Source organism: Kogia breviceps, chromosome 10, assembly GCF_026419965.1.
Source record: "Kogia breviceps isolate mKogBre1 chromosome 10, mKogBre1 haplotype 1, whole genome shotgun sequence".
Taxonomy (NCBI): Eukaryota; Metazoa; Chordata; class Mammalia; order Artiodactyla; family Physeteridae; genus Kogia; species Kogia breviceps.
The window spans coordinates 86,040,921-86,068,843 of record NC_081319.1 but is presented as its reverse complement, the minus strand read 5'-3'; the positions used below and the strand labels follow the sequence as shown (position 1 = coordinate 86,068,843).

The 27,923-nt window shown below is 40.2% G+C and overlaps 1 protein-coding gene across 8 annotated transcripts; it reads left to right on the top strand.

Annotated features, from left to right (window-relative positions):
• Nucleotides 1-901: 901 nt before the first annotated feature.
• On the top strand, nt 902-27,599 carry ZSCAN16 (zinc finger and SCAN domain containing 16). Of its 8 annotated transcripts, none has more exons than XM_067006625.1 (8): nt 902-1,260; nt 1,939-2,030; nt 2,284-3,025; nt 3,202-3,658; nt 3,790-3,936; nt 12,952-13,418; nt 14,412-14,550; nt 18,537-19,192. In XM_067006625.1, the coding sequence occupies exons 6-8, from the start codon at nt 13,035-13,037 to the stop codon at nt 19,055-19,057; spliced, it is 1,044 nt and encodes a 347-aa protein (XP_066862726.1). In that variant the 5' UTR covers nt 902-1,260; nt 1,939-2,030; nt 2,284-3,025; nt 3,202-3,658; nt 3,790-3,936; nt 12,952-13,034; the 3' UTR covers nt 19,058-19,192. The 8 variants fall into 8 exon arrangements, with proteins under 8 accessions (XP_066862726.1, XP_066862725.1, XP_066862730.1 ...); XM_067006629.1 differs by lacking the exon at nt 18,537-19,192 and adding an exon at nt 16,148-16,752 and having other exon boundaries at nt 904-2,030; nt 2,284-2,402; nt 2,859-3,025; XM_067006624.1 differs by having other exon boundaries at nt 902-2,030.
• The last annotated feature ends 324 nt before the right edge of the window (nt 27,600-27,923 follow it).

The window sequence follows — 27,923 nt, the reverse complement described above, 5'->3', positions numbered from 1 at the left end:
CCCTTAACTACCTGAAATAATTTAGACTGGGGGCCTGTGCTGGAAAACATTAACAGAGATAACTTTTTTCATCTAAAAGACCTATCTGTAGGGCAGGGCAAACATCTAATTACCAAACATCTGCTCTTCTTATCATCCTGTTAATTACCCTCCTCCCCTTTGAAGCTCCAGACCCCTATCCCATTCACTAGCTCAGTATGTCATGTAAGCCTCTCTTATCTTCAAGGCTCCTAGTCATAAAAAATTAAAATTTTCTTCTGATAATCTGTTTTATGTCCATTTAATTATAAGACCAACCAAAGAACCTAGAAAGGTAGAAGGAAAATTTTTCTTCCCCAACACCTGCTTCCCACTCCACTTACCAACTTAAAAAGCCTACAGAGTAGAAGTGTTCTTTACAAGCTACAGACCATCAGTTGTTAGATTTTTCCAGAAGACTCTATTCTCTACCTGGGGGTCTAATTTTCCTAAAGAAAACTGTTATGGTGTCCGAGCCCTGCCGCAGCCTCATTTTTTAATGTCAATACACACGATAAACCTGGAAATTGTCATTTAAACTTGAGCAGTGGTGGTCTCTCTCACTGTGGCCACGCTGTAGGGATCCCAGGACAGGTCTTGGTCACACATGCGTGGGGTGCATCCTGTCCCTGGGCTGTGCAAACTTGGGCAGGTCACTTAAGCTTTTTGCGTGTTTCCGGGTTGTAAGTAAAACACACAGCACCGCACCCATCATAGCGTGCCTTAAGCCTCCTCCTTTCCCTTCCTCTCCTTGTGGGTCATTTATGATCCAGACGGAGCGACTGTACTGATGGGAACACTGAGGACACATTCTGTTTGTGCGATGTGCCTGCCTGGTAAATACATTCAGGTTGACGGAGGTCGGGACGGAGTGGGGGATGCTGTCCAGGGAGGCAGGTTGGCAGGGAGGGGAAGAGGACTCGGGGTCGTTGAACTGGAATTAAAGAAGTTATGCTCGGAGGAGAAGCGCGCCTAGGAAGGTCCCGGCCCGCTGCCCCGCGCGGGGTAGGGCGGAGAGACTCAACGACGCGGAGCTGGCGCTCGGACCCTCTTTTTAAGATGAGGCGAGTTACAAATCAAAACCCCATAAGCCTAGGCGTCCTGATGTGCAGACCTCGCTGCAGGCACTGGGCGCTCGGCCAAGCCAAACAGTCCGAAGCCGCCGGAAGCGCACGCGCAGGGCTGGGCCGGGTTCGCGGACGCACTTCCGCCGCCGGCAGGTCTGGGGCTCCGAGGGGCTAGGTAGGTCCGGTGGGCCGCCTTCTCCGGGCGCTGGTAAGGCTGGCGGGAAGACGGCCCCGTGTCGGGGCCCGGGACCCCCAGGTCGGCTGGGCGCGGGTGGGAGGAGCCACCTCCTTGGTCAGTCAGTGCTGGAAGTGCCAGCGTAGACCCCGCAGCAGCCGGCCCAGATGGCGGCCGGCGCCCCAGAACGTTTCTAAGACTCGCACTCCTGGGTTACTGGTGCTAACACGAGTAGTTCTATTCTGACCACCCATTTGTCCAACGTTGCCGCCTACTCCCGGAAGCCTTTTGTGGTCTGCCAGGTCCTTGTGGCTTGAAGGACAGAAACAGCCGACACCTCCTGAGCCATGGGTTCGTGGTTGGTCACAATGATGTGCCAGTGAGGTAAATGAGAACGGGGTTTGTAGGCTAGGTGGTTAACTCACTATATTGTCTTACTCTCTCGAAGATCCAAACCAGTGGAAGACATGTATAAGCGACTCCATGTCCTTTATCTTGAATGATTCCTAAAACAATCTTTCTCCAAGCCCAGTCTAGAATCCCCTAAATTAACCTTTAGGGCCGGGAAGGTGAAGAAGGTGTTTTGGAAAGTTGCCCATTGAGTAGCAGATGCTAGGCGCAGAGACGGCACTAGAGGGCCTCCTAGCATCGTCCTATATTCTGTGCCCGGAAACCTAGAAGTGTACCTGAGCTCGAGGCGTGATCCCTGGAGCCAGCACCTGGATGACCAATTCACAGTGGTAACTGCATCCCTCCAACTGAGGTCTTACGTAAGTGCCAGGCACTGAATTTAATTGATTCTCAAAATAACCCTATGTAATAAGGTCTGCCGTTTAGTTAATCGCACTGTAACATTATTTTACTGGTTTTGTAATTGTGCTGTGGTTATGTAAGATGTTAACATTAGGGGAAGCTGGGTGAAGGTTATAGGGATTGTTCTGTACCTTTTTTTCTGGCAATTTTCTGTAAATTTAAAATTATTTCAAAATAAAACGTTTAAAAACCTCTACGATATTTTTACAGAGAGGAAAACAGAAGTTTAGAGATGTTAAGCCACCACATAAGAAAAGAAGATTCAAGGCCAGGTCTTTTGGAATCCACAGCCCGTGCCCTTAACCACTGCCTGCCATGCTAATTAGTTGGTAATCCACATTTCTGCAAACCCATAGGCCCTGCTTAAGTCTGTTGCTACATGGAAGACTGAAACCACCTACCCCCACACAGCCTACTACCTACACTAACATAATTTGACTGTTCAACTGTCTTCCTTAAATGTAACTCCACTATTCCACTTATTTAGCAACATACCTTTACTATTCCAGGAAATTCTTGCCCTAGAAAGTAAATGCTGCCGATAATTATATTTGTTTCAAGAACTTGCCCCTCAATCCATTTATGTGAACATCTAACTCTTCAACTTGCAATGGATAGGATCTAGACATTTTGTAACCATCAACTCAAATTCTGCACCTTGCTGTGCCCATCATTCCTAAACTATTGTATCATGATCCTTGCCCAATCCTTATCCTGCTTTGAAAGATCTGCCTTAAGCCCCCAAAACCTCATAAATATCCTGACTTTGCCTTCTTCCCTGGGAGACACTACTAAGACTCTGTCAAGCAGTGCTCTCTAAGAAAAAACCTGGGTTGGCCTTATCAACTGATTGTTTTGGTGTTATTTGGAGGAAGCAAGCATCCAACAATATTCCCAGTATTGTCAAAAATGCAGTCTCCTGACAAACTTCACTTCTCCTACTTGGAAAAAGGTTTGAATTGCCTTAAACTTTTATTTTTTTTTAATTTTCTTTATTGAATTCTCTTTAATTTGGGATTGAGCCTCCTTTTTCTTCTAAAACAGAAAGATTAGACTTAGTGTGTGAGCTCAAATATTGAGTCAGGCTGCCTATACATATCTTTTTAACTATGGTTTCTGTAACCTTAGGAGTGTACCCTAAAGGATAACACGTATCAGCAATCCTCCTCTTGGCCCATTGGAGTGGGAATGGCTGCTGTTTTCCTTCTAGATGTTCCTGAAGAGCCAAAGGGCTCTTTGAAGTAACCAATAAAAAAGGGCCTGCTGTGGGTCAGAGATCTGGCACAAAAGGGAGCAGCCAAAACAACCAGGAGTTGTTCTGCCAGCACTTCCAACATTTTTGCTACAAGGAGACTTCTGGGCCCCATGAGGCCTTGAACCAGCTCTGGGTGATCTGCTGTGAGTGGTTAAGGCCTGAGATACACACTAAGGAGCAGATGTTGGACTTGCTGTGCTGGAGCAGTTCCTGACCATCCTGCCTGAGGAGCTCCAGGACTGGGTACAGGAGCCTCAACCAGAGAGTGGGGAGGAGGTGGTAGCTATGCTGGAAGATCTGGAGAGGGAGCTGGATGAATCAGGCCAACAGGTAAGAAAGGGCCCTATGCTCAGCGGAGGGATAGTTGGGAGTGAGCTTTCAAGCTGGTCCTTTGTGGGGTCTCTGGGTATCATGTACTCTGTGGGCCCTTCAGATGCCTAAATGAGCTTGCTTGTCCTCAGGTTTCAACCCCGCCTGTGCACAGGAAGTGCTTTCTGAGACATCGGTACCTCTGGATCCAGCTAAGAAAGCAACATATCTCCAGCCTCAGCCCATGGAGATCCAGCTTAAGGGTGAATCTCAGGACCCTCTACACCAACAGGATTGTGGTTAGTATTGACACTTAGGTCATATGGCTCCCCTGGAGACCTTAGAATCATTCATCATTCAGCAGATGTATATTGAGTACTTATTATATGCCAGGCACTGTGCAAGGCACTAGGTATAATAAACAAAGTGGACATGATCTTTGTTTTCATGGAGCTTACAATAGTCTGACAACAGAGGCGTTAAACAAACAATCACACAAATAAATATGCCATGATAGATTGTATATGGGGGGAGAGAGATGACAGAGAAGGTCTCTTTGAGGAAATAACAGGGTAACTGAATCCTAAAAGTAGAGTAGGAATTAACCAAGTGAATAATAGAGGGGAAAAGCATTCCAGGCCAAAAGAACATGTGCAGAAACAAGTGTGAAAGAAATTGGTGGGTTTGAAAGACAGCCAGTGTGACTGGAACGTGGAGAGACAGGCAGAGTAGCAGAGAGAAGATGGTCAGGAGCCAGAAAATGGGGGCTTTGTGGGTCCTGTTAAGAAGTCAGTAAATCTTCACCTTTCACTGTGTGTAAGCCTAGCTCTGGGTTCTCTGAGGATCCCTTCCCTGAAGGGGTTGAGTATCCATGAAAAGATAGCTGTTGATTTGAGACAGTGAATGATTATGTGCCAAACTGGAGATCATGGTTCCAAGGAGAAGAAATCTACTTCTTCAGGCCCTGGTGGTAGCAGAATGGCTGGGATTTGAACTGGGTCATTAAAAGAACGGGTAGCACTTCACTGGGCAGAGAACATCAGGAAGGCTGTTGCTCATACTCTCCTCTTCTAGCTCTCTCTGTCCTGCTACCCTGTTCTTCAGTTCTTCAGTGGAGATTTCTAGTTATTTAGCCCATTTTTTTCCTCCCAGTGCTTCTTTCCTTCCCTGTCCTATCAGACCCATGACATATTTGGGTTTTGCTAACATGCTCAACATTCTGCCAGCCACCCTCACTGCACTGCCACACACATTACCACCCGGTTGGACTCATAAAACACCACCTGTGACCGTACCTTTTCCACTTGCCTGCCAAACCAACTCAGAGCTATTCTTCAAGACTCACCTCCGCTGTCGCCTCCTTCAGGAAGCCTTTCTTGATCCTTTCCTACATGATTGAGTTATGTGATGCCTCTTATGCATACCTCTGTCACAGCAGTTAGCATATTGTGTTTCCACTTCACTTGTCTGAAGCTCCTTCCATCGATTACAGTTGGTCATTCTTAGGAACCAGTTTCTTTTTTAAATGTGAAATGGACATTTTCTTTAATAGTAAGATGTTAGTTAAGTTTTCTGACATGTTTTATCAATTTCTGAGGCACCATTCTTGTATGCCAGCACCTTTCCTCTGGATTCACTCTTGTTGAAGTTCATCCTTTAATAATTATTTTATTGAGTCATTTGTTGAGACGTGGATGGATCTAGAGACTGTCATACAGAGTGAAGTAAGTCAGAAAGAGACAAACAAATATTGTATATTAACGCATGTACGTGGAACCTAGAAAAATGGTACAGATGAACCAGTTTGCAGGGCAAAAATAGAGACACAGATGTAGAGAACAAACATATGGACACCAAGGGGGGAAAGCCGTGGGGTGTGTGTGTGTGTGTGATGAATTGGGAGATTGGGATTGACATGTATACACTAATGTCTATAATATGGATGACTAATAAGAACCTGCTGTATAAAAAATAAAATTAAATTTAAAAATTAAAAAAAATAATAATTTTAACAAGATTCTTTGAGTAGTAGACTTAGTCTTTGCATGTCAGAAAATACCCTTATTTTGCCCTCCCTCCTTTTTAATCATGGTTTAGCTAGTGTAAAATTCTAATTGACAATTTTTTTTCCTCAGCATTTTGAAGATACTACTCACTGTCTTCTAGCTTCTATTTGCTATTAAAAAGTTACTATCAGTCTTACTGCCTTTTAAATTTTTTTAGGGATTCCATCTTTATCCATTAGTGGCTTTTAGATTTACTCTTAACCTTTATGATCTGAATTTTCATTAAAAAGTGTGTCCTGTTAGGGTTTTATTTTTGTTTGTCTTGCTTCATCTGAAAATGCTTTTTTGCGCTAAGATCTCATGTTTTTCTTCAATTCTCAGAAAATGCTCAGCTACTAATTCTTTAAATTGTGCTGCTTTTAAAATTCCTTATATTATTTTCTTCTGGAACTCCGAGAATACACTGATTAGAACCTACTTATCAATCTATTCATTTAGCCACTTTTTCACATATTTTATGTCTTTGTCCCTCTGTGGTACATCCTAGTGGATTCCTCTTCTGTTATCTTTGAGTTTAGTCTGTCTCTAGTGTATCCACTTCTAAAATTTCTATTCAGGGGCTTCCCTGATGGTGCAGTGGTTGAGAGTCCGCCTGCCGATGCAGGGGACGTGGGTTCGTGCCCCGGTCTGGGAAGATCCCACATGCCACCGAGCGGCTGGGCCCGTGAGCCATGGCCGCTGAGCCTGTGCGTCCGGAGCCTGTGCCCCACAGCAGGACAGAGCACAGCAGTGGGAGGCCCACGTACCGCAAAAAAACAAATAAAATTTCTATTCAGTTTTTAGACCATATATCTTTGTTTCATTTTTGCTTATTTTATTTCATAATTCCATGCTTATTTGCCATGGATGGTATGTCATCATTTGTCTCTTTTAGGTGTCTTTATTCTACTAATTTTTCAGAATTTTTGATGAAAATAACTTCATCTGGATTGAATTCATGTTCCAATTGACTTTGTGAACCATCTTTCTTAGTGTTCAATTCATTCTGAAATTTTCATATCTAGGCTCACTTGACTTCTTTCTGATCTGTTTAACATCGTCTGCTTCCATGCTTAGCTATTCTGTTGTTACTGTTACCTGGCCCCCTGGAACCAGGTTCTAGGGCTCCTGTTTCATGCCATACACAAATATCACCAGTGTAGTCACAGGCTTCCAGGTGGCTTGACATGGTTCTTGGTCAGAGTTGTATCTTTCTCTGTATGTGTCTGTGTGCTTGTGTATGTGTGTACCTGCGTATCCCACCCAGCCTCTGGCATCAAGCAGTGAGCCAGTGCTACCCCCTCCTTTCATGAAGTACTTTTAGGTCCCCATTTTCCTCTGGGACTAAGACTTCAGTCACTCTCTGGGGCCCAGCAGACCCACAGCTTCAACTGTAGCCACCATTGTGTATTTTTGTTTCCTTTCTGGTCCGCAGAGATGTTTATCTTTTTAGCACAGATGGGTTTTTAGGTTTATTTTTATTTTTTACTCAATGTATTTTGAGCTGAAGTGTGAACTCATGGCACCATTCTGCCTAGAAGTATACCATTTTCCCCAACCTTTTTTAGACAGTTAGAAATTGAGTTTCTATGCTGTACTTTTTTATATTAATCCATAAATTTTTTTCTCATGCTGATACAGATATTAGTTCTATTATATGTGCAATGCTGTTTTGCAACCCATCTGCAGTAGCCATTTTTTATTTGCTAATGGCTCTAAAAGACTATGTTCTTGCATAAATGCGTCTCTTTGTATAATTTGCCTTGAGGCACGTGGCTTGCCTGTTCCACTGAAGAGGAAAAAGCATGGTGTTGTGAGATAGTAATATCCATTATAAATTAAATAATGATATATGCAAAAGGAAAAGCCCTTTGCAAAGTATAACAATAATAGCTACCATCTGTTGAACCCCTGTGTCCCAGACACTATACCAAGCACCTTATTATCAATATGTATCTCATGTAAACTTTCCATCTCTTCTATAAGCACTATTTATTATATCTCAATGTCTACATATAATTTATTCTTATGAAAAGCTTGTAATAAAATGAAAAGTTTTTATTACATTAAAATGTTAAATAGCCTGTTAAAGTGCTTTAAGAATAAAATCACACAACTATGTAAAACAGATAAAAAATATCAAAAATTGGAAGGGAATGACAACAAAATGTCAATAGTGACTGTATTTACGTGATGAAAATGGAACGATTCTCTTCTTTTCTTTCTACTTGTCTTATATTCCAAATGGAAAAGTTAGAATTTGTCCTACACATGTAATAAATACTTTTAAAAAATTAAAATGCTACAGAATTTTCTGAGCCTTTCTGGACATGATTCTTTGATAGTTTTTTCAATTATTTCCTTTAGGATTGGTTTATTTAGATTTTTCTACTTCTTGAATGAATTTTGGAACTAATGGTTTTTTCCCAGAAAACCATCAATTTCATTAAGATTTTTAAAAATTTTGGTAGCATACTTACCTCCTCATCTGCTATTATTTGTCATTGATAACTTAATTTTCTTCTCTCACTTGGATTTACCATAAGTTTGTTTTTATGGGCTCATTTACAAAGATTTCATTCTTGGATTTATTTATTAACGTGACTTTTTCTATTTTTAATTCATTTACTTTTATTTTTCTTTTCTAACCTTTTCCTTGGAGATTTCTTTCTCGTTCTTTTTCTGATTTCTTGAGTTGAATTCTTAGTTCATTTATTTTCTCTCTGTTGAAATAATGAAAGCAAGTGAGTATATACATCTACCAAGTGCTGATATTTTTAAAAATTGTCCACTAGTGTTTTTTCTGGGTTTTTGTTTTGCTTTGCTTTGTTTGTTGGTAGTTTTGGAAGACATAACTAGAGGGGGAGAAGGGAGGACTCTCCTTGTCATACATAGATTGTCTGCTTATGCCTTAGTACAGAGGTCAGAGAGGCTTTATCCAAGTAGAGGAAGGACATACCTAAGCCAAGGGCAGAGCCAGGATTTTAACAGGATCTGTGACAGTGGTTGGAAGCCTCATTTTGTCTGGTGTTCAACCACTCAAGTTACCACAGCTGGTGCTCCAAGGTGCTGGTGAGTTGATTCTCTGAAGTTGACAAGTGACTGAAGCCAGGGGTACCTGAAGAATACTCTGGGCTACTCAGTAAGTTCATGGCCTCTAGCAAGGTTTGTGTTTGAAAACCTGATAAGAGAATTTAATACAACAAGGCACTAAGTAAGGAGGGAGAAACATGCTAATAGTGCACAGTGCACTAAAGGGGGAACAGGAAATAGTTAAGTATTTTCTAGATTTTTTACTTGCTCAGTTGGCTATGAGGGACATATTATGCCAGTCAAGGGAAAGGGCTTTGGCTTTCCATCATGTAATTCTAATGAAAGAAGAACAGGAGTTATCCTTTGTCTAAATGTTTCTCCCCAGAGAGGAGAGTTTTCTAAAGCTTACTTGAAAGTCACTCATTTCTACACTTTCTAAATGTTCCACCCAGGTTTACTTGATCACTTATATTTGCCGGAAGCACAGGGAAGTTAGATCTGATTTTCATCTTAAAGGAGTTATACTCTTTTACAGGATGACTTGTCAGGCAAAGAATTTCAGAGAGAGAAAAGAGATATTGGTGGCATTCTCCAAACCGGAAAATTGTTTGTAAGTTGTGAAGAATAAATAGGGTTTAAAAGCAATTATCTTTTTCTATTTATGCCAGTATTAAATTTTTATTAAAATTTAAACATTAACAGAAATATATAATGTATAAAATGCAAGTTCTCTGTAAGTTTACCCCAAGTGATAATCACTGAGAACACATTTAAGATGATTATTTTACAAAAATGATCATATCATACTGTTTTGTAACTTACATTTTTTACTCAATATGTCTTTGGCATCTTATAGTTTGTTTGTTTGTTTTTTCATCTTATAGTTTTTAGTTTTAAAAATGATTGGGTATAAGGGCTTCCCTGGTGGCGCAGTGGTTAAGAATCCGCTTGCCAATGCAGGAGACATGGGTTTGAGCCCTGGTGCAGGAAAATCCCACAGGCTGCAGAACAACTAAGCCCATGTGCCACAACTACTGAGCCTGCGCTCTAGAGCCCATGAGCCACAACTACTGAAGCCTGCACGCCTAGAGCCTGTGCTCCCAACAAGAGAAGCCACCACAGTGAGACGCCTGCACACCAGCACACCAGAACAAAGAGTAGCCCCCGCTCGCAGCAACCAGAGAAAAGCCCACGTGCAGCAACGAAGACCCAACACAACCAAATAAATAAAATAAGATGTTTTAAAAAGTGATTGGATATATAGAAATTTAATTTCCCAAATGCTGGATATTTGGGTTTCACAATTTAAATTAAAAATGTCTCTTTGTACACATGTTCAAACATTTGTATAAGTTCACGGCATGTGGGATCTTCCCGGACTGGGGCATGAACCTGTATCCCCTGCATCGGCCGGCGGACTCAACCACTGTGCCACCAGGGAAGCCCTGTATAAGTATTTTATATGGATAATTCAAAGAAGCTAAGTTGCTGGATCAAGGAGTACGGACATATTAATTTTAAGATGTCTTCTAAAAAGATACAACTAACAGTGCCTCTATTTCCACACACTTTCTAATATTGAATATTATCGATTTTTTGTCTTTAGTAATCGAAAAGATTTTTTAAATCTCATTATTGTTTTAATGTAAATTCTTTAAGTATTAAACTTGACTACTTTTTAACAGTCATTTTTGTCTATCAATATTTGTGTTCTATAAATGCCGACTTAGATCCTTTGCCAATTTTTCTACTGGCCTGTTCACGTTTTTCTTTTTTTTTTTTTCAATAGACCTTGCTTATTAGGAAAATCAGCCCTGTGTCTTTGAGATGTGTGGTATATTTTACTCTGAGCTTATATTTTAGGTGTTTTTTTTTTTCATTCAAAAATCCTAAACTTTTCCATCACCAGTTCCGTTTATCTTTCTCTTCGTGGCTTTTCAGTTATGTCTTTAGGGTTTTTTATGTCACACTTAGAAAGTCCCTTCCCACTCCAAGGTAGCAACAGCTTCACACTTACAAGTTTATTTCTAACACAGCAGCCAGAAAAATCTTTTCAATGCCTAAGTCTGATCATGCTACTCATCTGAGCAGAAATTCTGAATGGCTTTTCATCTTGGAGTACAAAACAATATCCTTGCACTCACACAAGACCCTCATCTCTCTCTCTCTCTCTCTACTCCCAACACCCTTTTGCTCCTTCAGCTCCAGACACATAAGTCTCCTTCCTGTTCTTCGATTATTTCAAATACTCTCCATTCCAGGCCTTTGCATTTTCTATCCCTCTCCCAGAAACGCCTTTACCCCTAAGGGCCCACTCACTCACCTCCCTCAATCTTTGCTCAAGTCAATGTACTAGTGAGGTCCTCAATGACCACCCTATTAAAATTGCATTACTCCTTCATTCTCATCCTAAACTCCATATTTTCTTTATTTTCTCCTGAGCACTAACAACCACCATCTGATACACTATACATTTTTCTCGTTTATTGCCTGCCCACCCCCCACCCCCCCGCCACACACACACTTAGAAGTTTTATGAAGGCACGGGCATTGTTCTACTTTAAACTAGTTCCAGCTTCTAGAACAGTGCCTGGCACAGTAGGTGAATAATCAATATTTGTGAAAGAAAGAGAAAGGAGAAAAAAAAAACTAAGCTTTTCTTACCCATAAGCTTGGCAAAGATCAAAATATTTTGTAACATTGCGTTGGCAAGTATAGGTAAACATTGCAAATGCGTTCCATGATTAGTAATTTGGCACTAAGAAAAGTACAAATGCCCTTACTCTGCTCCAGTAAATCTTTTTTTAGGAATATATACTATGGGTATATCCTTACACACAACAAACTATGATGTTCAGAGTAATTTATTGCAGCATTGTTTGAAAAATAAAAGAATGGAAACAACCTACTTGACCATAAATAGTGTAATTATTAATAAATTATGGCATAATTAAATACTATGTGATTATTCTTTTTAAAAAAAGGGCAAGATGGAAGAAGCCCTTTATGTACAATCTCCAAAATCAATTAGTAGGAGGGAAAAAAAAACCAAGTTGCAGAACTGTTACCATTTGTGTATGGGTGTGGGTATTTGGGGGTGAGGGTGAGGGAATCTAAACCTGTGTAATATACCTATGGAATGATATAGCGTATGTCAAGAAAAACGGTTGTCAAATCTAGATGCAGGGGCCAGTTATCCTTTTCTTTTCTAATCTTTTTTATTGAAGTTTACTTATAGTGTTGTGTTAGTTTCGAGTGTAGAGCCTAGTGATTCAGTTATACCTATATTCTTTTAAGATTCTTTTCCACTATAGGTTTTATAATTCTTTTTAAACATTGAACCATGTGAATGCATTACATACCCATATTACTTATTTAATAATTAAGTGGGGGAAAAAAATCTTGAGAGGGAAAAAGGTTTTTTTTTAAAGAGAAAAAACAAAAACCCAGCTTGCGGGCGCCTAAGTTCCATCAGTCCAATGTACAGGAACCGGGCCCTCCGCGGGCTAGAGCTGGGGGTGGGAAGCCCGGCAGACGCCACCGAGGCGAGGCTTCCTAGAGCGGCCCGGAAGTGCCCAGCTGACAGCGGCCCAGCGCCGATTGGTCGGTTTGAGTCGAACCTTTGTTCGGGCAGTCCAAAAGACGCTCGCTGTCGCACCTGTACCTCTCCGCACGAGGTGAGTCTCTCCCGGCTCCTGGGTGGAGAAGGGGGCAGGGCATAGTCGTGGTCTGCAGCAACTGTCCCCCCACACCTCCCCCTCACAGGCTGTCCCCTCCCGAGAGAGGACTTGGGCCGACATCCCGGGAGAACGGAGCGAAAGGGAACACTGGTTACGAGTTGCTCTGCGAGGGCATTCATCTAACCCCCATCCTGAGCTGGCGCATGTACCCCACAACCACTGCATCCTAGGGACCCGTACATCTCAGGTTGTGGAATGAAAGAGCCTTTTAACAACGCTATTAATACTTAGAGTTTATTTAGTGCTTGCTCTCAGGCCAAGGACTTTGCATACTTATTTAATCTACGTCGACCCTATGAGAAACGAGAATTTTTACAGATGAGGATCTAGTAACTTACTGTAAATTACACAACAGCCCAGATTCAAATCCATGCTCCTGCTTCAGTGTTCTTATTTACAGCCTCCTGTCAGACTGTTTTCTCCACTCAGTTCTGGTTGCTTCCCTTTATCAGTGTTTATGTTCACAGCAGCTTTTGTCATTTCTCTATGGTAACAGATTTTTCTCTGAGACAAGATTCTAAGAGATTCCCCTCGAATCAGTTCCGGATAGAGGATTAATCTCCTGAAAAACAGCCCAGAATGGCCACATCCCTGGAACCTGAGGAACAAAAAGGACCTTTAATAGTTAGGGCAGACCATTTTGGGGGACAGGACTCCATCTCACAAAAGTACAGTCCTCACAGAAGGGAACTCTTCAGGCAGCACTTCAGGAAGCTCTGCTATCAGGATGCACCTGGACCCCGTGAAGCTCTTACCCAGCTCTGGGAGCTTTGCCACCAGTGGCTGAGGCCAGAACGCCACACAAAGGAGCAGATTTTAGACCTGCTGGTGCTTGAACAGTTCCTGAGCATTCTCCCTAGGGACCTGCAAGCATGGGTGCAGGCACACCATCCAGAGACTGGAGAGGAGGCGGTGGCTGTGCTGGAGGATCTGGAGAGAGAGCTTGATGAACCTCGAAAGCAGGTGGGAAGGGGGAGGTCATTTGGCTGTGAGAGAGCAGGGTATAGACCAAGCCAAAGCAAAAAGAATATGAAAGAACACCTGAAGGTATTTAATACATTACCCTAGAGAAGAACAAGGCTTAGGGACTGACTGCCAGTGTCAAATAACTGAAGTGTGACTGAGTAAAAAGAGACACTAGACTGATTCTATGTCAGTTTGGAAGGCTAGGATCAGTGTGAGAAGCTGTAGGAAGGCAAAAAGTTATCAGAGGAAAACAAACAATTTTCTAACATTCATAGTTACCTATACATAAAATAGGCTACCTTGTAATAAAAAACTCCCCTTCAAGGTTTGGTTCAAGTAGATAATAAGGATAATACAGAACAGCATGGTCTAATTGTGACCCATTCACATTTAATACATGTAATTAAATATACATTTAATATATGTTAATTAAATATAATGTGAGCCCTATATGTAATTTAAATTTTTAGTAGCCACATTTGTGAAATTAAATACATTTCATTTAACCAAAAATATGTAATCATGTAATCAATATTAAACATGAGGTATTTTACATTTTTTATTTGTTTTCAATATTTGAATGTATTTTACACTTTACATATCTCAATTTGTATTAGCCACATTTCAAGTGCTCAGTAACCACATCTGGCTAGTGGCTATCATATTGGACCACATGGTTATAGAAGAAATGCCCCCATTTGGTGGAAGTTGGGTTCGATGATCTTTAAGGTACCTTTCAAGTCCCAAGAGTATGATTCTGGACCTCTGCAGATCACTGTTAGAGGCACCGAATTTTATTCTCCAGTGTCCTGAACTGTACAGATTAGACTGTGTCTCTTCGTTTTTAGTCATTATTGCTATTTGCAATTGAATCAGAATTTGTCCTCTTTTCTATGGCCCTGGTCCCTGGCACATGCTTCTTTTGATCTTTCTCTGAAGTTCTTTCACAAAATCTACCTTGCAAGCCCAATCATACTTCATTGTTCCCAGGTCCCAGCCAATTCAGAAAGACAGGACACACTTTTGGACAAGTTGGCCCCTTTGAGAAGGCCACATGAATCACTGACTATCCAGCTCCATCCCAAGAAGACCCAGCAGGAGCAGGAATCTGGGGAGCCCCAAAGGAATGGTAAGGAGCAGGAGTTTGTGTTTATGAGGGAAGAGCTGGTTCCTTAGGTTAGAGAGGAGCTTTCTCACTTTCATCTTCTCCCTTGTAAGTTTTCCTGCTTGTCCTTCACCTCACTGTGGAAGATTTTATCTCCCTTCCTACCCTTGCCCTATCATGGAAAGAACTATATTTCAGTTTTTCATTAGACTTAAAAGCTGCAATTTGGCCCAAGGGGTGGGGGGGAGGAGTTCACCAGATGTACTCAATGATACTAATAGAACACAAGATGAGGACTGATAAGAGTCCCTTGAGTTTGGCATTTAGAAGTTAATGAGTATTAGCAAGAGTATCAGGAGGCAGAAGCTGAAAGAGGCAGACTATTTTAATAAGCTTTAGTAAGCTTAACTATGTGGAATCCTCACCTCTTTTCTGTGAGAAGCCATATAAGTTTCTCGCCTCACCTCTGAGAGAAGACAGGACACCTATAAAATAGGTCGCAATAATAATTTAGCGTGTCTATTGTGCTAAATTCTATTAAAGAGAACACAGAGAATTATTATGACTAATGGCTTATCTATGCAAAACTTTAAATTCTAGATATCTTTCCTTCTTTTTTTTTTTTTTTTTTACAAATACTTCTGAACCAGTTTCACTCTGCTTCCCGTTAATGTAAGTCCAGAAAATTACACACTTCCTATACCTAAAATTATAGAGGTTTACATATGTGCTGCTATCAAAATAACCTTTCAAGGGAATACTATACAGTTAAAATGTGAATTGTATTTTCTTAATCTAATCTACCAAAAGATACCTCATGAAATCTAGCTGTCCTGAGGACTGTGACTTCTTAGGGAAGTCTACTTTGTCTGCATTGAACAGTATTAATATGACTTTTTTCTAAGGTACAGCCCTGGCAATCTTACACAATTTTTATCTGTGTTCCCACTACCACTATACTCCCTGCCAAAAAACAGACAAGCAAAAACAAAATCACCAAAGCAAAACCAAAGGAAAAAAAGAAAAAAACCCTGCAGAAATCACAACAAATACATTTGAAGAAATGCCTCTCAACTTTATTAAAAGAATGTAATATCTGGTCCAAATCCTCATTTTACAATTAAACAGATATACCCACAGTGATTGTGACTTTTCCAAGTTTCCATAAGGAGTTAGAGGGAAAGCTGGGGCTCCTGCCTACTAGGAGAACAATTTTTTAAAACCATCATGATAATATACCAAAAAGCCAGTGTCTTTTAAAATAAATTTATTATTAAATAGACTTTTTTATGCAATATCTTGTTTTAAAATTTTCATTGTATCCATATCAGCAAGATTATTAGTTTTAGCCATTGGCTAGGGTAATGGGACTCGTCTCTGTAAACATACCTGGAAATTATAATAGTGGTCACTTAATACAGAATTATCTTCACATATGAGAGAACTTGAAGAACCAAGTGTTTTGCAGTTCTTCGTAGCACACCGTCAGGTATTTCAAAGGGAACTTTTTGGATGTTCTGTTAACCCACAACACTGACTCTCCGGTAGCAGTAAGTGATAGTCTACTTAACTCTGTTCCAGTTTCACTTCAGTCAGCATTTAACCTGTTCTTTCCCTCTAGACTGTCAAGCAACTTGTACATATGGTAATCAAATGGTCTTTATGGACACATCCTCATCTCAGTGACGAGCAGGACTGGGCTTACCTGGAATGTAACTGATAAGGACTCTTGGATATGCCAAAATAAAATTGGAAGAATGGCCCTGGCAGAAGATGCTAAAATGAAATACTCCTAATTTCGTCGTTCTGAATAACAAGATCTCCTAGAATCCTATTAGCCTGGGAATAGCTGGCACTTAGAAGAGATACATAAACAAAGCCCTGAAACTCCAGTTGGCCAAGTAGACTGCAGGTCCCTGAGATGAGAAAAGTTCCCATTTGACAGTTTCCATACAATTTTCTTTACATTTTTCAATTGCAGATGTAAGGGAGAGCGTTATAATTTGAATTGCTGAACAAGGAAAACTGACCCTGTATTTAAAATATATATATATTTTCAAGTCCTGGTGAAGGATTTTTCTCCAGACTTCTTCTGAAGTTGTAGGAGAGAGACTCATCCTAAGGACTGGTAGATTCCCCTGAAGGTGGTAAACTGACCACAAGTGCCAACTCTTTGTATCCTTTTTAAAAAGATACTCATCTTCATCAGTAAGCCACCGAAAACCAACCATCAGTGACTCCAGTATGTAAAAGAAGCTGTTAAGCCAATATGTTGATGTTTGAAAACACTTTTCTTAATGGTATGGGGGTGTCTCTGATTTCTATGATTTGCTTAATGATCATTAACCTACTAACTTAGCAGTACTTCTGCCACACATTATACTTTTACATATGCTTAATCATACATTTCATCATCTGATCAAACTATAGGAAAGGAGGAGGGCACAGAGGTGATTAGGAAACCAAAATGGTTATGATCTGCCAACATTTAAACAGTTATCAGCGAAGCCAGGACTGAAATCTGGACTTTCTGCCTCTAATCCAGTCCTTGTAATTTCTAGCCTGAGATAGTATGGTATTTAGATTCCAAAACAATATCATTTTAGAGCAAATAACCAAACTTTAAGAAATATATTGCCTGATTTAAAAAAATATATTGAAAGGAGGACAGTAAGATTTGAGGAAGATTTGGTAGGATGGGGACATTGTGATGACAATGAAGAATGGGGTTCATGGCGCTCAGTCCAGAGCCAGTGTTTTCCACACCCAGCCCAGGAACTGAAATGTTCTAGTAGCTCTAGCTGCTTCTTCCATCATACCGAGTGAACCACTGAAAACTATATGTGATTAAATGATTGTTGTACAGTTGGGATTCCTGGGCCTGTTGAAATGGATGTTTCATCATAACCAAATAGGTGACACCCAGCATTAAGACCAAATAGGTTTACTCCCTCCAAATCATCAAAACACCTATTTTCTTATAGAATTCAACTCAACAAATATTTATTGAGTACTTGCTATGTGCCAAGTTCTATGCTTAGCTTGGAGTTGAGGATATGGGGATCAGAAAGAAGGAGAGAGCACATCCGATTTAGGAGGTTAGGGAAGACTTCCAGAAGGAGACAGCATTTGAGATGGACCTTGAATAATAGCTAGGCCAGTGGCTCTCAAAGTGCAGTCCCTGGACCAGCAGTGTCTGTCATACCAAGAAGAGCAAATTTCAGGGCTCTACTCCAGCCTTATCATATCAGAAGTTCTGGGGGTAGGTAGCACAGCAATGTTTTGATAAGCCATCCAGTTGATTCTGATTCATGATAAAGTTTGAGAACCACCAAGCTAGGGTTTAGACAGGAGGAGATGATAGCGAGGACATCAGTTTCAGAAAAAGGATTCAACCCAGCACATACACCAGACCATCCACTGTCACTTCCTGCTTATCTTCCTCCATTTATCCTGACCTGCATGCTCTCTCTGCTTTTAGCTATTATTTATACATACTTCTCTCCTTTAATGGTTCCGACTCACTATATTCCTCTCAGACCCCTGATCCCATTACCTTCTCCAGTCACTTTTACTTGGTTTTACTCCCACTTACTACCTAGGTTTCAGACCCCTCATGTTTCTCCCAAAATTTTACCTCCCTCCCCATCTGTTTTCTAATCTCCCTGTTTAACCCTCTTAGTTATCCTTGGCATGTGTGTAGTCCCCATTTACCACTCTGCATTTGCACAGGATTGCCAAGGAACCCCTTGTCCACATTTCTGCCTTTTCCTCTCCATAATCTATTCACAAATAATGTATCCTGCTATCTTCCTTACTGGCCTCTTCTTTAATTTCTTCCCTATAATGTCAATATATGTTTTGATGGTGCCAAATATCTAATTTGTGCATTGCATGTGACTTTTCATTTTTATAACACATTTTTAACATTTACATGTTCTTTATTCCATAGGCTTTTTGCTTCTTAAACCTAGAATAGGACCTGTTTATATACTGTTCATTTGTTACAGGTGTTAAAACCAAGACTAAGAATGAAGAGTTGTCCCAGAAGGAAGATATACCCAAAGACATGGAATTCTTTGGGAAGATAAATAACAGACTTACCAAAGGTATTCCTCAGTATACTGAATCCAAAGATGCTATTGAAAGTGAAGGCAGATTCGAGAGGCAACAGAGGGAAAAAAGATGCTATAAATGTGATGACTGTGGAAAAAGTTTCAGTCATAGCTCAGACCTTAGTAAACACAGGAGAACTCACACTGGAGAGAAGCCCTATAAATGTGACGAATGTGGAAAAGCCTTCATTCAACACTCACATCTCATTGGACATCATAGAGTACACACTGGAGTGAAACCCTATAAATGTAAAGAATGTGGGAAAGATTTCAGTGGGCGCACAGGTCTCATTCAGCATCAGAGAATCCACACAGGTGAAAAACCCTATGAATGTGATGAGTGTGGGAGGCCCTTCCGTGTAAGTTCAGCCCTTATTAGACATCAAAGAATTCACACAGCAAATAAGCTCTACTGATATGGTGGAAGTAAAAAAAGTTCTTTAGACACACAGGCCTAATTAGTTATCAGAGAAATCTGCCTTGGAGACCTTGAGTATCCTGATGTAGGCAAAGCTTCAATCATCATTAAAAATTTCTCTGGCACCAGAGAATTTACCTGAGTAAAATTTCCTTTTATTTCTAAGGTAGTTCAGTTTCTTGGAAGGAACTAAGAGTTATTTCAGAAAGCCTTGTCCACTGCCAGCATTGCTCACTTGCAGCCCAAGATAACCATGTTTCCTGGTCCTGGTTGAAAGATGTGAATTCTACCTCTCGACTCTGGCTCCTTTTTCCTTGGCCACTCAGCATATGACTTTAGGCAAAACATTCATATTTTCTCTGCCTTCATTTTCCCATTCTGCAAAGTGCAGATGATATTATAGAAGCCCACCAGGTATGCTGTATTAAGTTAAAATAGATGAAAACTGTTTTTGAAATTAAGAACTAAAACAATACTATTTTTCCCCATCATTAGTGATATAATGGCCTAAATATCCCTTATCTTAAAGTGGGGAATATAATAATTTTGTGGAATATTTTGCTTTGCCAATGATAAAAAAATGAGGAAACCACCAGAAAAGATAGCAGGCTAAGAAAAACATTAAAATGGAGAGGAAAGCAATAAGTCATCAGTGGGAGCTGCTGGGAAGGGGGATGATGGAGTGTGTTAGGGATCTGTAACTTTGGATAAGTCACTTCTCTTCTGAATCTCAGGTCATTTAAACTGAGGGAGATGGGGAGAGGTTGGTCTAGAACTGCACTGTCCAATATGGTAGCCAGTACCCACATGTGGCTATATACATTTAAACTTAACTGAAATAAAGTGGAAAATTCAGTTCCTTGATGACATTAGTCACATTTCAAGTGCTCAATAGCCACGTGTGGCTAGTAGCTACAATAATGGACAGCACAGATCCAGACCATTTTTTATCACCACAGAAACTTCTCAAGGACTTTGCTGTTCAGTCATTGGTAAGGTAACTTCCAGCTTTGGTATGTGATTCTCAGTTCAGGAAGGTAGCAAAAGAGATACCTGAAGAGGCTGTAATAGCAATAGGAGATAAAATACAAACACCTTAAAACAAAGTAATTCAGTAAAAATAACTTTGTGGTACTTTTTCAGCCTTAGAGAGTGCATTGTAATTGGAGAAAGATGATTATTAAGTAAATACAATAACCTAATAATCAAAATTGAAAGCTTAACTTACTACCTCATATCTATAAAAAGAGTGTAATTACCTTTACAAGGTAACATCCCCTGTCAGTTACCCTATACTAATGAGAAACTGGGACCCTCGGGACACTAATACTTTAAGACACAGTGGACAATTTAGTTTTTCTTTTTCTTTTTGGCTTCGGAATGTATTAGCATTTCATGAATGTATTTGCAACAGTTTTACATCACTAGTTTGAGAATTTTATAGCATGACGGGAATTGTGACCAAAGGCCAACACATTCAAATTTACAACACCATCAAACTGCCACGAACCACTGATTCTAGGAATAGCCACCACCAAAATGATCAGGAAGTGATCTAATCTCTTACTGAAGACATTAATTACACATACTTGCTTTGAGAGTAGGAAAAGCACCAGAATCATTTTGTGTCTACTACTATTGGAAGATGACTCTTAAATCATTCTTCATAACACCATAAAGATAAACTGAGCTTTTATGTCTTTTGAACATAATGCTCCTTTTAAAAAATAAAAGTAAGTTTACTTTGAATGTATACATCAACTGATACAAATATTTTAAGACATCAAGTTTCACACTCATACTTGTTTTTTCATTTATCTGAGCACTATTTCAAAACATTTGAAACAGGATTTTTTAATGATCATGAAAAGTAAAGTATTAAATCTTTAGTATTAGAAACATCCTTATCTAAAAAAGTTAGGTGCTTAATGAATGATAGCTTTTCCCCCTTTACCTTCAGTCTTGCTAAAAAACTGTCATGTGTAGAAGCTGTTCACAGTCTTTAAAGGGGAAACTCATGTTTCTGATCTTATCCTTGAATTTAGGGTCTTCTGCAATGGTAAGAAAGATGATCTTGGCTACCACAGCATTAAGTTTCCTCAAATGGGTAAAAACGATGACAGACTGATTTTCCTCTAACGTACTCTGTATGATTGAACATTCTATTCAGGTAGTAGTTTTGAATACCTGTTGTGTATAAAGAATTGTTCTAGTCTTAGAGTTGTACACCCTCAAAGTCTAAGTGAAGAGTAGTTTGGAGCACTGAGACTATGCTACCCTTTTTAGTCTGGTGTTGGTTCCAAATTGCCACCACAGTGTCCACCATCTGATCTTGACCAGAGGGGCAAGGATAAGAGTCAGGGAGGTACAGAAAGATTTGGGGCCAGAGACAGCCTGGAGTGATAGTGGCAAGAGAAGAAAGTCCAGTGGGACCTGGGATAACTGCTGGCATAAGGCAAAGGAGGCATGAGGTTGAAGGAGATCTAAGTAGTTGTTGGTATTATGAAGGACTAGGCAGTGTCCTAGTAAGTCTGTAGAAACGCACAAAAAAATTGGTGAGGATGAAAGCAGTTAGAAAGAAGAGCTCTGAGTTCAATCACAGCCACAGTTATTGGAAAAAAATGTGTAATATGTTAGATGCCATAATCAGAACCACTGAGTTCTAGCAGAGAGCCATGCTGGAATGATGGCACCTGCTCTAAAAGAACCCTAAACATGGAAGGCAGTTTCTCAAATAGTTGTGTCAAAAACATGCATCACTCCTCCCAAATTTTTTGGAGGGTTTTTCTTTTTTTTTGGAGGGAGGCAAGAACTTGTAGTTTGTAGTTTTCATGACCTAGTAGAACAGGCAGTGATTTTAAGAGGCATCTAAAGGGAGTACGGGGGCAGTTCTTTCAGATACAGTTGGGGAATGGTGGTTAAACTGGTGATTTTGAATGAAGAGCCAACAGCTATAAAGGGAGGAAACAGATGAAAGTTGGTGTAGGAGAGGATGTCGGAGGTATGCACGGGCCTTGGTGAATGGGGGAAACAAGATAGAAGAGAAGGGGATGGAACAAAAAGAGAATGATAAAAAAAGGAACAAGGGTATAGGGAAAGGAACAAAGATAAAATAAGAGATGGTGATAGAGAAAGAAAAGAATGATAAGTAAATCTAATATTGACATAAATTAGAATTGAGACAGTGGGTTATATGCCACAGCCATAAGAAGGTGAACAGATCAGCTTATCCCAAGGTCATTGAGTCTTACATGCACAGCACATATTATTTATGTTATCTTTATTGAATGGGTCTACAATCTCATTCTTAGCATGAAATTATTTCTTTATAGTCTAATCAAAAAGTCCATCAACAGTGAAACTGCTAGAAACTTTGAAATGCTTCAAAATAACCTATTCTGGATCTGGCACTAAGGGAGAGGAAAACTGGCCTCTGTTTAAACTTCTCTGATCCGGGCCCAGGATGAAATGGGTGAAGAGTACCGGCGCTAGTATTCTTTAAACCTGGGTTCAATTTCCCGCTCCACCACTTTCCTGTTAGGATCAAGGGCAATGCTTTTAACCTCTCTAAGCCTCGGTTTCCTCGTTTGTGTAAATCAGAATAATATAGTGCCTGTTTCATAGGATGGTTGTGACGACTGTGAGAGTGCACGTAAAATACTTAGTCTTTAAACGTTTCCCTCCCCTCCCCTGTATCTGCTATCACTCATCCATGTCAGACAAATAGGACTAATTAACCAACTGTCACTTTTGCTTTACTGGAGCTCGTGTGAAGAAAAGTAAAGTGCAAGACTTGAGTAAGGGAGAAACCACGAAGAATACAAAAGATTGACAGTCATTGTGAGCTTCACATAGTTGCCCATCCCAGCATTTTCACCTCACTTGGCTCCTGGTACATGGTAGGCTCTTGATAAGTACTTACTTGGATGAAAGAGGACAGATCTAGGAAGAAGGAATTAAAGAACAGAAGGGAGAAAGTGAATCAGACTGACTAAATTTAGCTAGTTGACAAAACAAGCTAAACCACTTTTCTTGTCAGAAATGTATGGTAGTCACTAGGCTCCTGTGTCAGACAAAGGACTTTACTTAATGACACAAGCATCATGAGCTTCACGCTCCCCTTGTCCTCAAAGCCAGAGGAGTGACGTGGAGGGGCCCCAGTGGGTGCTGCTCACACAATGGCTTTGCATCCTAGCAGAGGAACCCCAAGCATAGGAAAAGCCGGTCTTTGCCCAGCCTTGCCCCAGAGTGAGGCAATATCTTTATTATCCTGGTCAGGAAACAAATCTGCTCCACAAGGAGATACAAACATCTTTGAAAAGATAATCTGAAAGAAAATCTGTCAGAACCCTTGGAGAAATGTGAGAGATCCTTGGAGAATTATTTCCTAACACTCTAGGTAATAGCATCTGGGGTTAGAGGAGATGTCAGCCTTTTTTTTTTTTAAACTTTATATACATCAAGATTCTAGTTTTTATCATATTGTTATTTTAATTTTTAAAAATATAATAAAAATAAAAGGCAAACAGAGAAGTTTACATTTGTTTTAGTAAGGGATAAGGAGCCACTCAGGGTCTGTGGCTGAGGAAATGATAATGATATTTAAGGAACATGAATCTAGTAAACATATCTGGAATGGACTATGTTATGAAGATTATCTCAAGGCTGCAGTCATGTAGGTATGAGGTAATTAGAACTGAAGAAGGTGGCTATAATAGAGAAGAGCAACATTTCAAAGGAGAAATCTGCGGGCTCCCACCCTGGACCTGGCCCACAGGGCCCCAGATCAAAGCCAGTTCTCACAATGAAAATTTAAAGTCACCACTCTGCAGTAATAATGAGGATATGGCAATACCAGTCACAAATCAAGTATGTGGCTTGGCTCAGCTCCTAGCTGAGAAGCTGTACCTGTGCCTTGTGGCCTAATCCTGGCTCAGCAGGCCTATCCACCAAGCTTGCAACTTCTTCTCTGCTCACTGTTTTGCATTTTTATTATGTTTCTGATCAGTAGAGATTCAAAGAATATTTCAACCTAAATGTTTCTTTTTTCCACTGAGGCCCTCTCCCGTTGCGGGGCACAGGCTCCGGACGCGCAGGCTCAGCGGCCATGGCTCACGGGCCCAGCCGCTCCGCGGCATGTGGGATCTTCCCGGACCGGGGCACGAACCCGTATTCCCTGCATCGGCAGGCGGATTCTCAACCACTGCGCCACCAGGGAAGCCCTTTCCACTTTTTTATATTAACCCATTTCTATGTTTAGAGCAGCGTGGATTAAATACTTAACATACTCATTTACCTAGAAGACATCTGCCAAATTGGTCTTCAGCATTCATTCCCCAACTGATTTATTTAAAGTTTCCTTCTGTTTTCTGGATTGTCTCTTTGGGGGGTCAGATCTCTTTGTTACTCTTGTCCCGCCTTTCATGCTCTGCACCTGATTTTCACTAAATGTCCTCTGGATTGGATGCTTATATTTAGGAATGGAGTCCTGTGCTGGTTAATTTAGGTAGTATGAGTTTCCGCTGCAGTTGTAGGAGGATACTTGTGCAGCTGGTATTATCCCAATGGAAATTCTCAGTCTGGGTTTATGTAAGTAGGCAGGCCTTCCTTTAGAGTGAGTGAACAGGGAGCAAGCAGACAGGCTGGGAGCCTACACAATTACCAAAAATGAGAACCTCTTTCTCCTCCTCCTTGTCCCATTGTAGAGGTCCAAAGTCATTTCAAATTTTGCTATGCTTCTTTCCTCAGTTTTCTTATTAAGAGCCCTCCTGATTATTTTAGAAAACAGGTATCAAGCTAGAGGGCAGAAGCCCCAGCTCCCAGTTAAAAAAGGGAGATATCCAACTGTCCCAAATGCAGTTCTTAAATGAATAGCCCATTCTTGCCATTTGCAACTCTTGGTCCTGAGGTTTGAACTTCTCCAGGATTCTTCTGCAGATGCATACCTGGCCCTGGTGTCTTTCAGGTCAATTTCCTCTGCTTCTCCAACAATCTGACCCCAATTGCTTAATTCTTTTCTGGAAATTCCCCAAAATTTCTGCTCCACTCTTTATTTTCTAGCACCGTTATTTATTTATTTTGTTTTTAATTTTCTCAGTCATTTAAGTGTGTTCTTAGGAGGGAAAGGTAGTAGATATATGTCACCCTTCCAACTTGAACTTAAAACAAGTCATGTTCTTCTATACCACCTCTCTCTCATTTTCTCATTTTTACACACCTCATTTTTGGATTCTTAGAGAAGGCTTTCTGATTAAAGTGGAATCTGAGCCAGACCTCGAAGGATGGATAGAGTTTAGGTAAGTGGAGAGTAGTAGGAAGTACACTTCTAGCAGAGTGGTCAGTATGAGCAAAAGTGTGATACTGACTGAAGTAGCAGACATGAGAAGCAAGCCACCTCCTTTAAGCCAGACATTAAAGAGATTTGCAAAATGTGAAATGATTCCGTTCCTTTTACTTTTTTTGAAAATATAGTTAAATTTCATAAAATATTAAAGTAACAAAATATGTTACTTAAGTTAACGTGTAATGGGTATGTTATTGTTAAAGAATAAATATTTTTAATTCCTCAGTTTTAATTTCGAACAAAGCAAATCTTGATGGATATGACCCATATAAACATAAGCTCTTTGGAGTCCTCACTAGTTTTTAAGAGTATAAAAGGAGTCAAGAGACCAAAATACTTGAGAATTAATATGCTAGTCCATACACTATATGAAGTGATGCTTCTGAAACTAAAATGTAGAGCAACTATGGAAAATGTGGGAACACCCTTGTGGCCCTAGGTGTGGAAAATATTTGGAGTCTTATTAAAAACATGTTGCCTGCTTATACAAATAAGGAAAGTATGAGTAACCAGGGTCTAACTTTTTGTGTGCTTTGGTGGGGCTGTCATGGTTGTTGGACCTAGCAACTCAGGCAGTTTAAAATATGTTCTAAACCGTGGTGTGGGTAATTGTAGTAGTGATTTTAAAGGGTTAAATGCTTACTTTCCATAGTAGGAAGTCAATAGATAATATATCTATGCCTGAAAAATCAAGAAATGGCAGTGTTAGCATGTTATTTATAACTATGGAGGTTAATATCAAGAGTAAAAGGAAAGAGTTAAAGTTGTTGTCTCTGGGGAATAGATATTGATAATGGAAGGGAAGAGTGAGGCCTAGTGTTTTTCACACCATAAACCTGAGAATACTATTCAATTTTATTTACCTTTTTTTTTTTTTTTTTGGCTGTGTTGGGTCTGTTGCTGCTCGCAGGCTTTCTCTAGTTGTGGTGAGGCAGGGCTACTCTTCCTTGCGGTGTGCGGGCTTCTCTTGTTGCAGAGCACAGGCTCAGTAGTTGTGGTGCACAGGCTTGGTTGCTCCGTGGCATGTGGGATCTTCCCGGACCAGGGATCAAACCCGTGTCCCCTACATTGGCAGGTGGATTCTTATCCACTGCGCCACCAGGGGAGTCCCTACTTTTTTAAAATGTATTTTTATTAGTAAAATGCACAAATCAGGTGTGCAACTCAATGAATTTTTACATATGTATGCAACCATGTTAACTACAACTCCAATCAATGGTAAACATTTTTTTTGTCTTCTGTCACCAGAGATTAATTTTACTTGTTCATACAAGGCTACTTTTATCCAACATAATATTTTTTAGATTCATCTACATTGTTCATCTATCAGTAGCTCCTTTTAATTTCTGGGTAGTATTCCACTGTATGAACATAACACTATTTGATTCTCTGTTATCCTGTTGATGAGCATTTGGGTTTTTCCAGTTTGGGCCTACTATGAATATAGCTGCTATGGACTTATGTTTTCATACCTCTTAGGTAAATACTTAAGGGTGAGATTCCTGGGTCATAATGTAGGCATTATTTAACTTCATTAAAAATTGCCAGTTTTCAAACTAGTTGTACCATTTTACACTCCCACTAGGAGTGTATAAGAGTTCCAGTTGCTTCATATCCTCATTAGCACTTGGTATTGTCAGTCATTTTAATTTTAGCCATTCTAATGGATGTGTAGTAGCTTTAATTTTATATTTCCTTGATGAATAATGACTTTGAGTACCTTTTAATGTACTTATTGATAATTCTTATATCTTCTTTGGTAAAGTGTGTGTCCATAACTTTTGCCTATTTGTGTTTGTCTTCTTACGATTGAGTTGTAAGAGTTCTTTATATATTCTGGATACCGGCTGTCAGAAATATGTATTGAAAATATTTGCCAGGGACTTCCTCAGTGGCACAGTGGTTAAATAATACGCCTGCCAATGCAAGGGACACGCGTCTGAGCCCTGGTCCGGGGAGATCCCACATGCTGCGGAGCAACTAAGCCTGTGCACCACATCTACTGAGCCTGAGCTCTAGAGCCTATGAGCCACAGCTACTGAGCCCGCATGCCACAACTACTGAAGCTCGCGTGCCTAGAGCCTATACTCTGCAACAAGAGAAGCCACTGCAATGAGAAGCCCACACACCGCAACAAAGAGCAGCCTCGGCTCACCGCAACTAGAGAAAACCCGCATGCAGCAACAAAGACCCAACACAGCCAAAAAAATAAATAAATAAATAAGAAGATATTTTCCAGTCTGTAGCTTCTTTTCACTTTCTAAATGGTGCTTTTTGTTGAACAGAAAATTTAAATTTTGATGAAGTCAAATTTAGCAATTTCATCTGTTATTATTAGTACCTTTTAAGAAATCTTTGCTTCGGTTATAACACTATTTTACTTCTAAACTACCTATGTGTACAACTTTGGTTTCTAAAATTTTTTTTTTAATGTGAAAAAAGAAACTGAGAGCATAGTTCTAGTCTGTTGCCAGTTATTTCTGGTTACCATCCCAGCCGGGAGGCAAGAACTATGAGATAA

What these genes read in the sequence shown, in the direction of transcription:
- ZSCAN16 (XM_067006625.1), top strand. Translation starts at nt 13,035, where the DNA reads ATGGCCACATCCCTGGAACCTGAGGAACAAAAAGGACCTTTAATAGTT. An exon ending in TTGATGAACCTCGAAAGCAG is followed by an intron (nt 13,419 to 14,411) that starts GTGGGAAGGGGG and finishes CATTGTTCCCAG; the next exon opens with GTCCCAGCCAATTCAGAAAG. An exon ending in TGGGGAGCCCCAAAGGAATG is followed by an intron (nt 14,551 to 18,536) that starts GTAAGGAGCAGG and finishes CATTTGTTACAG; the next exon opens with GTGTTAAAACCAAGACTAAG.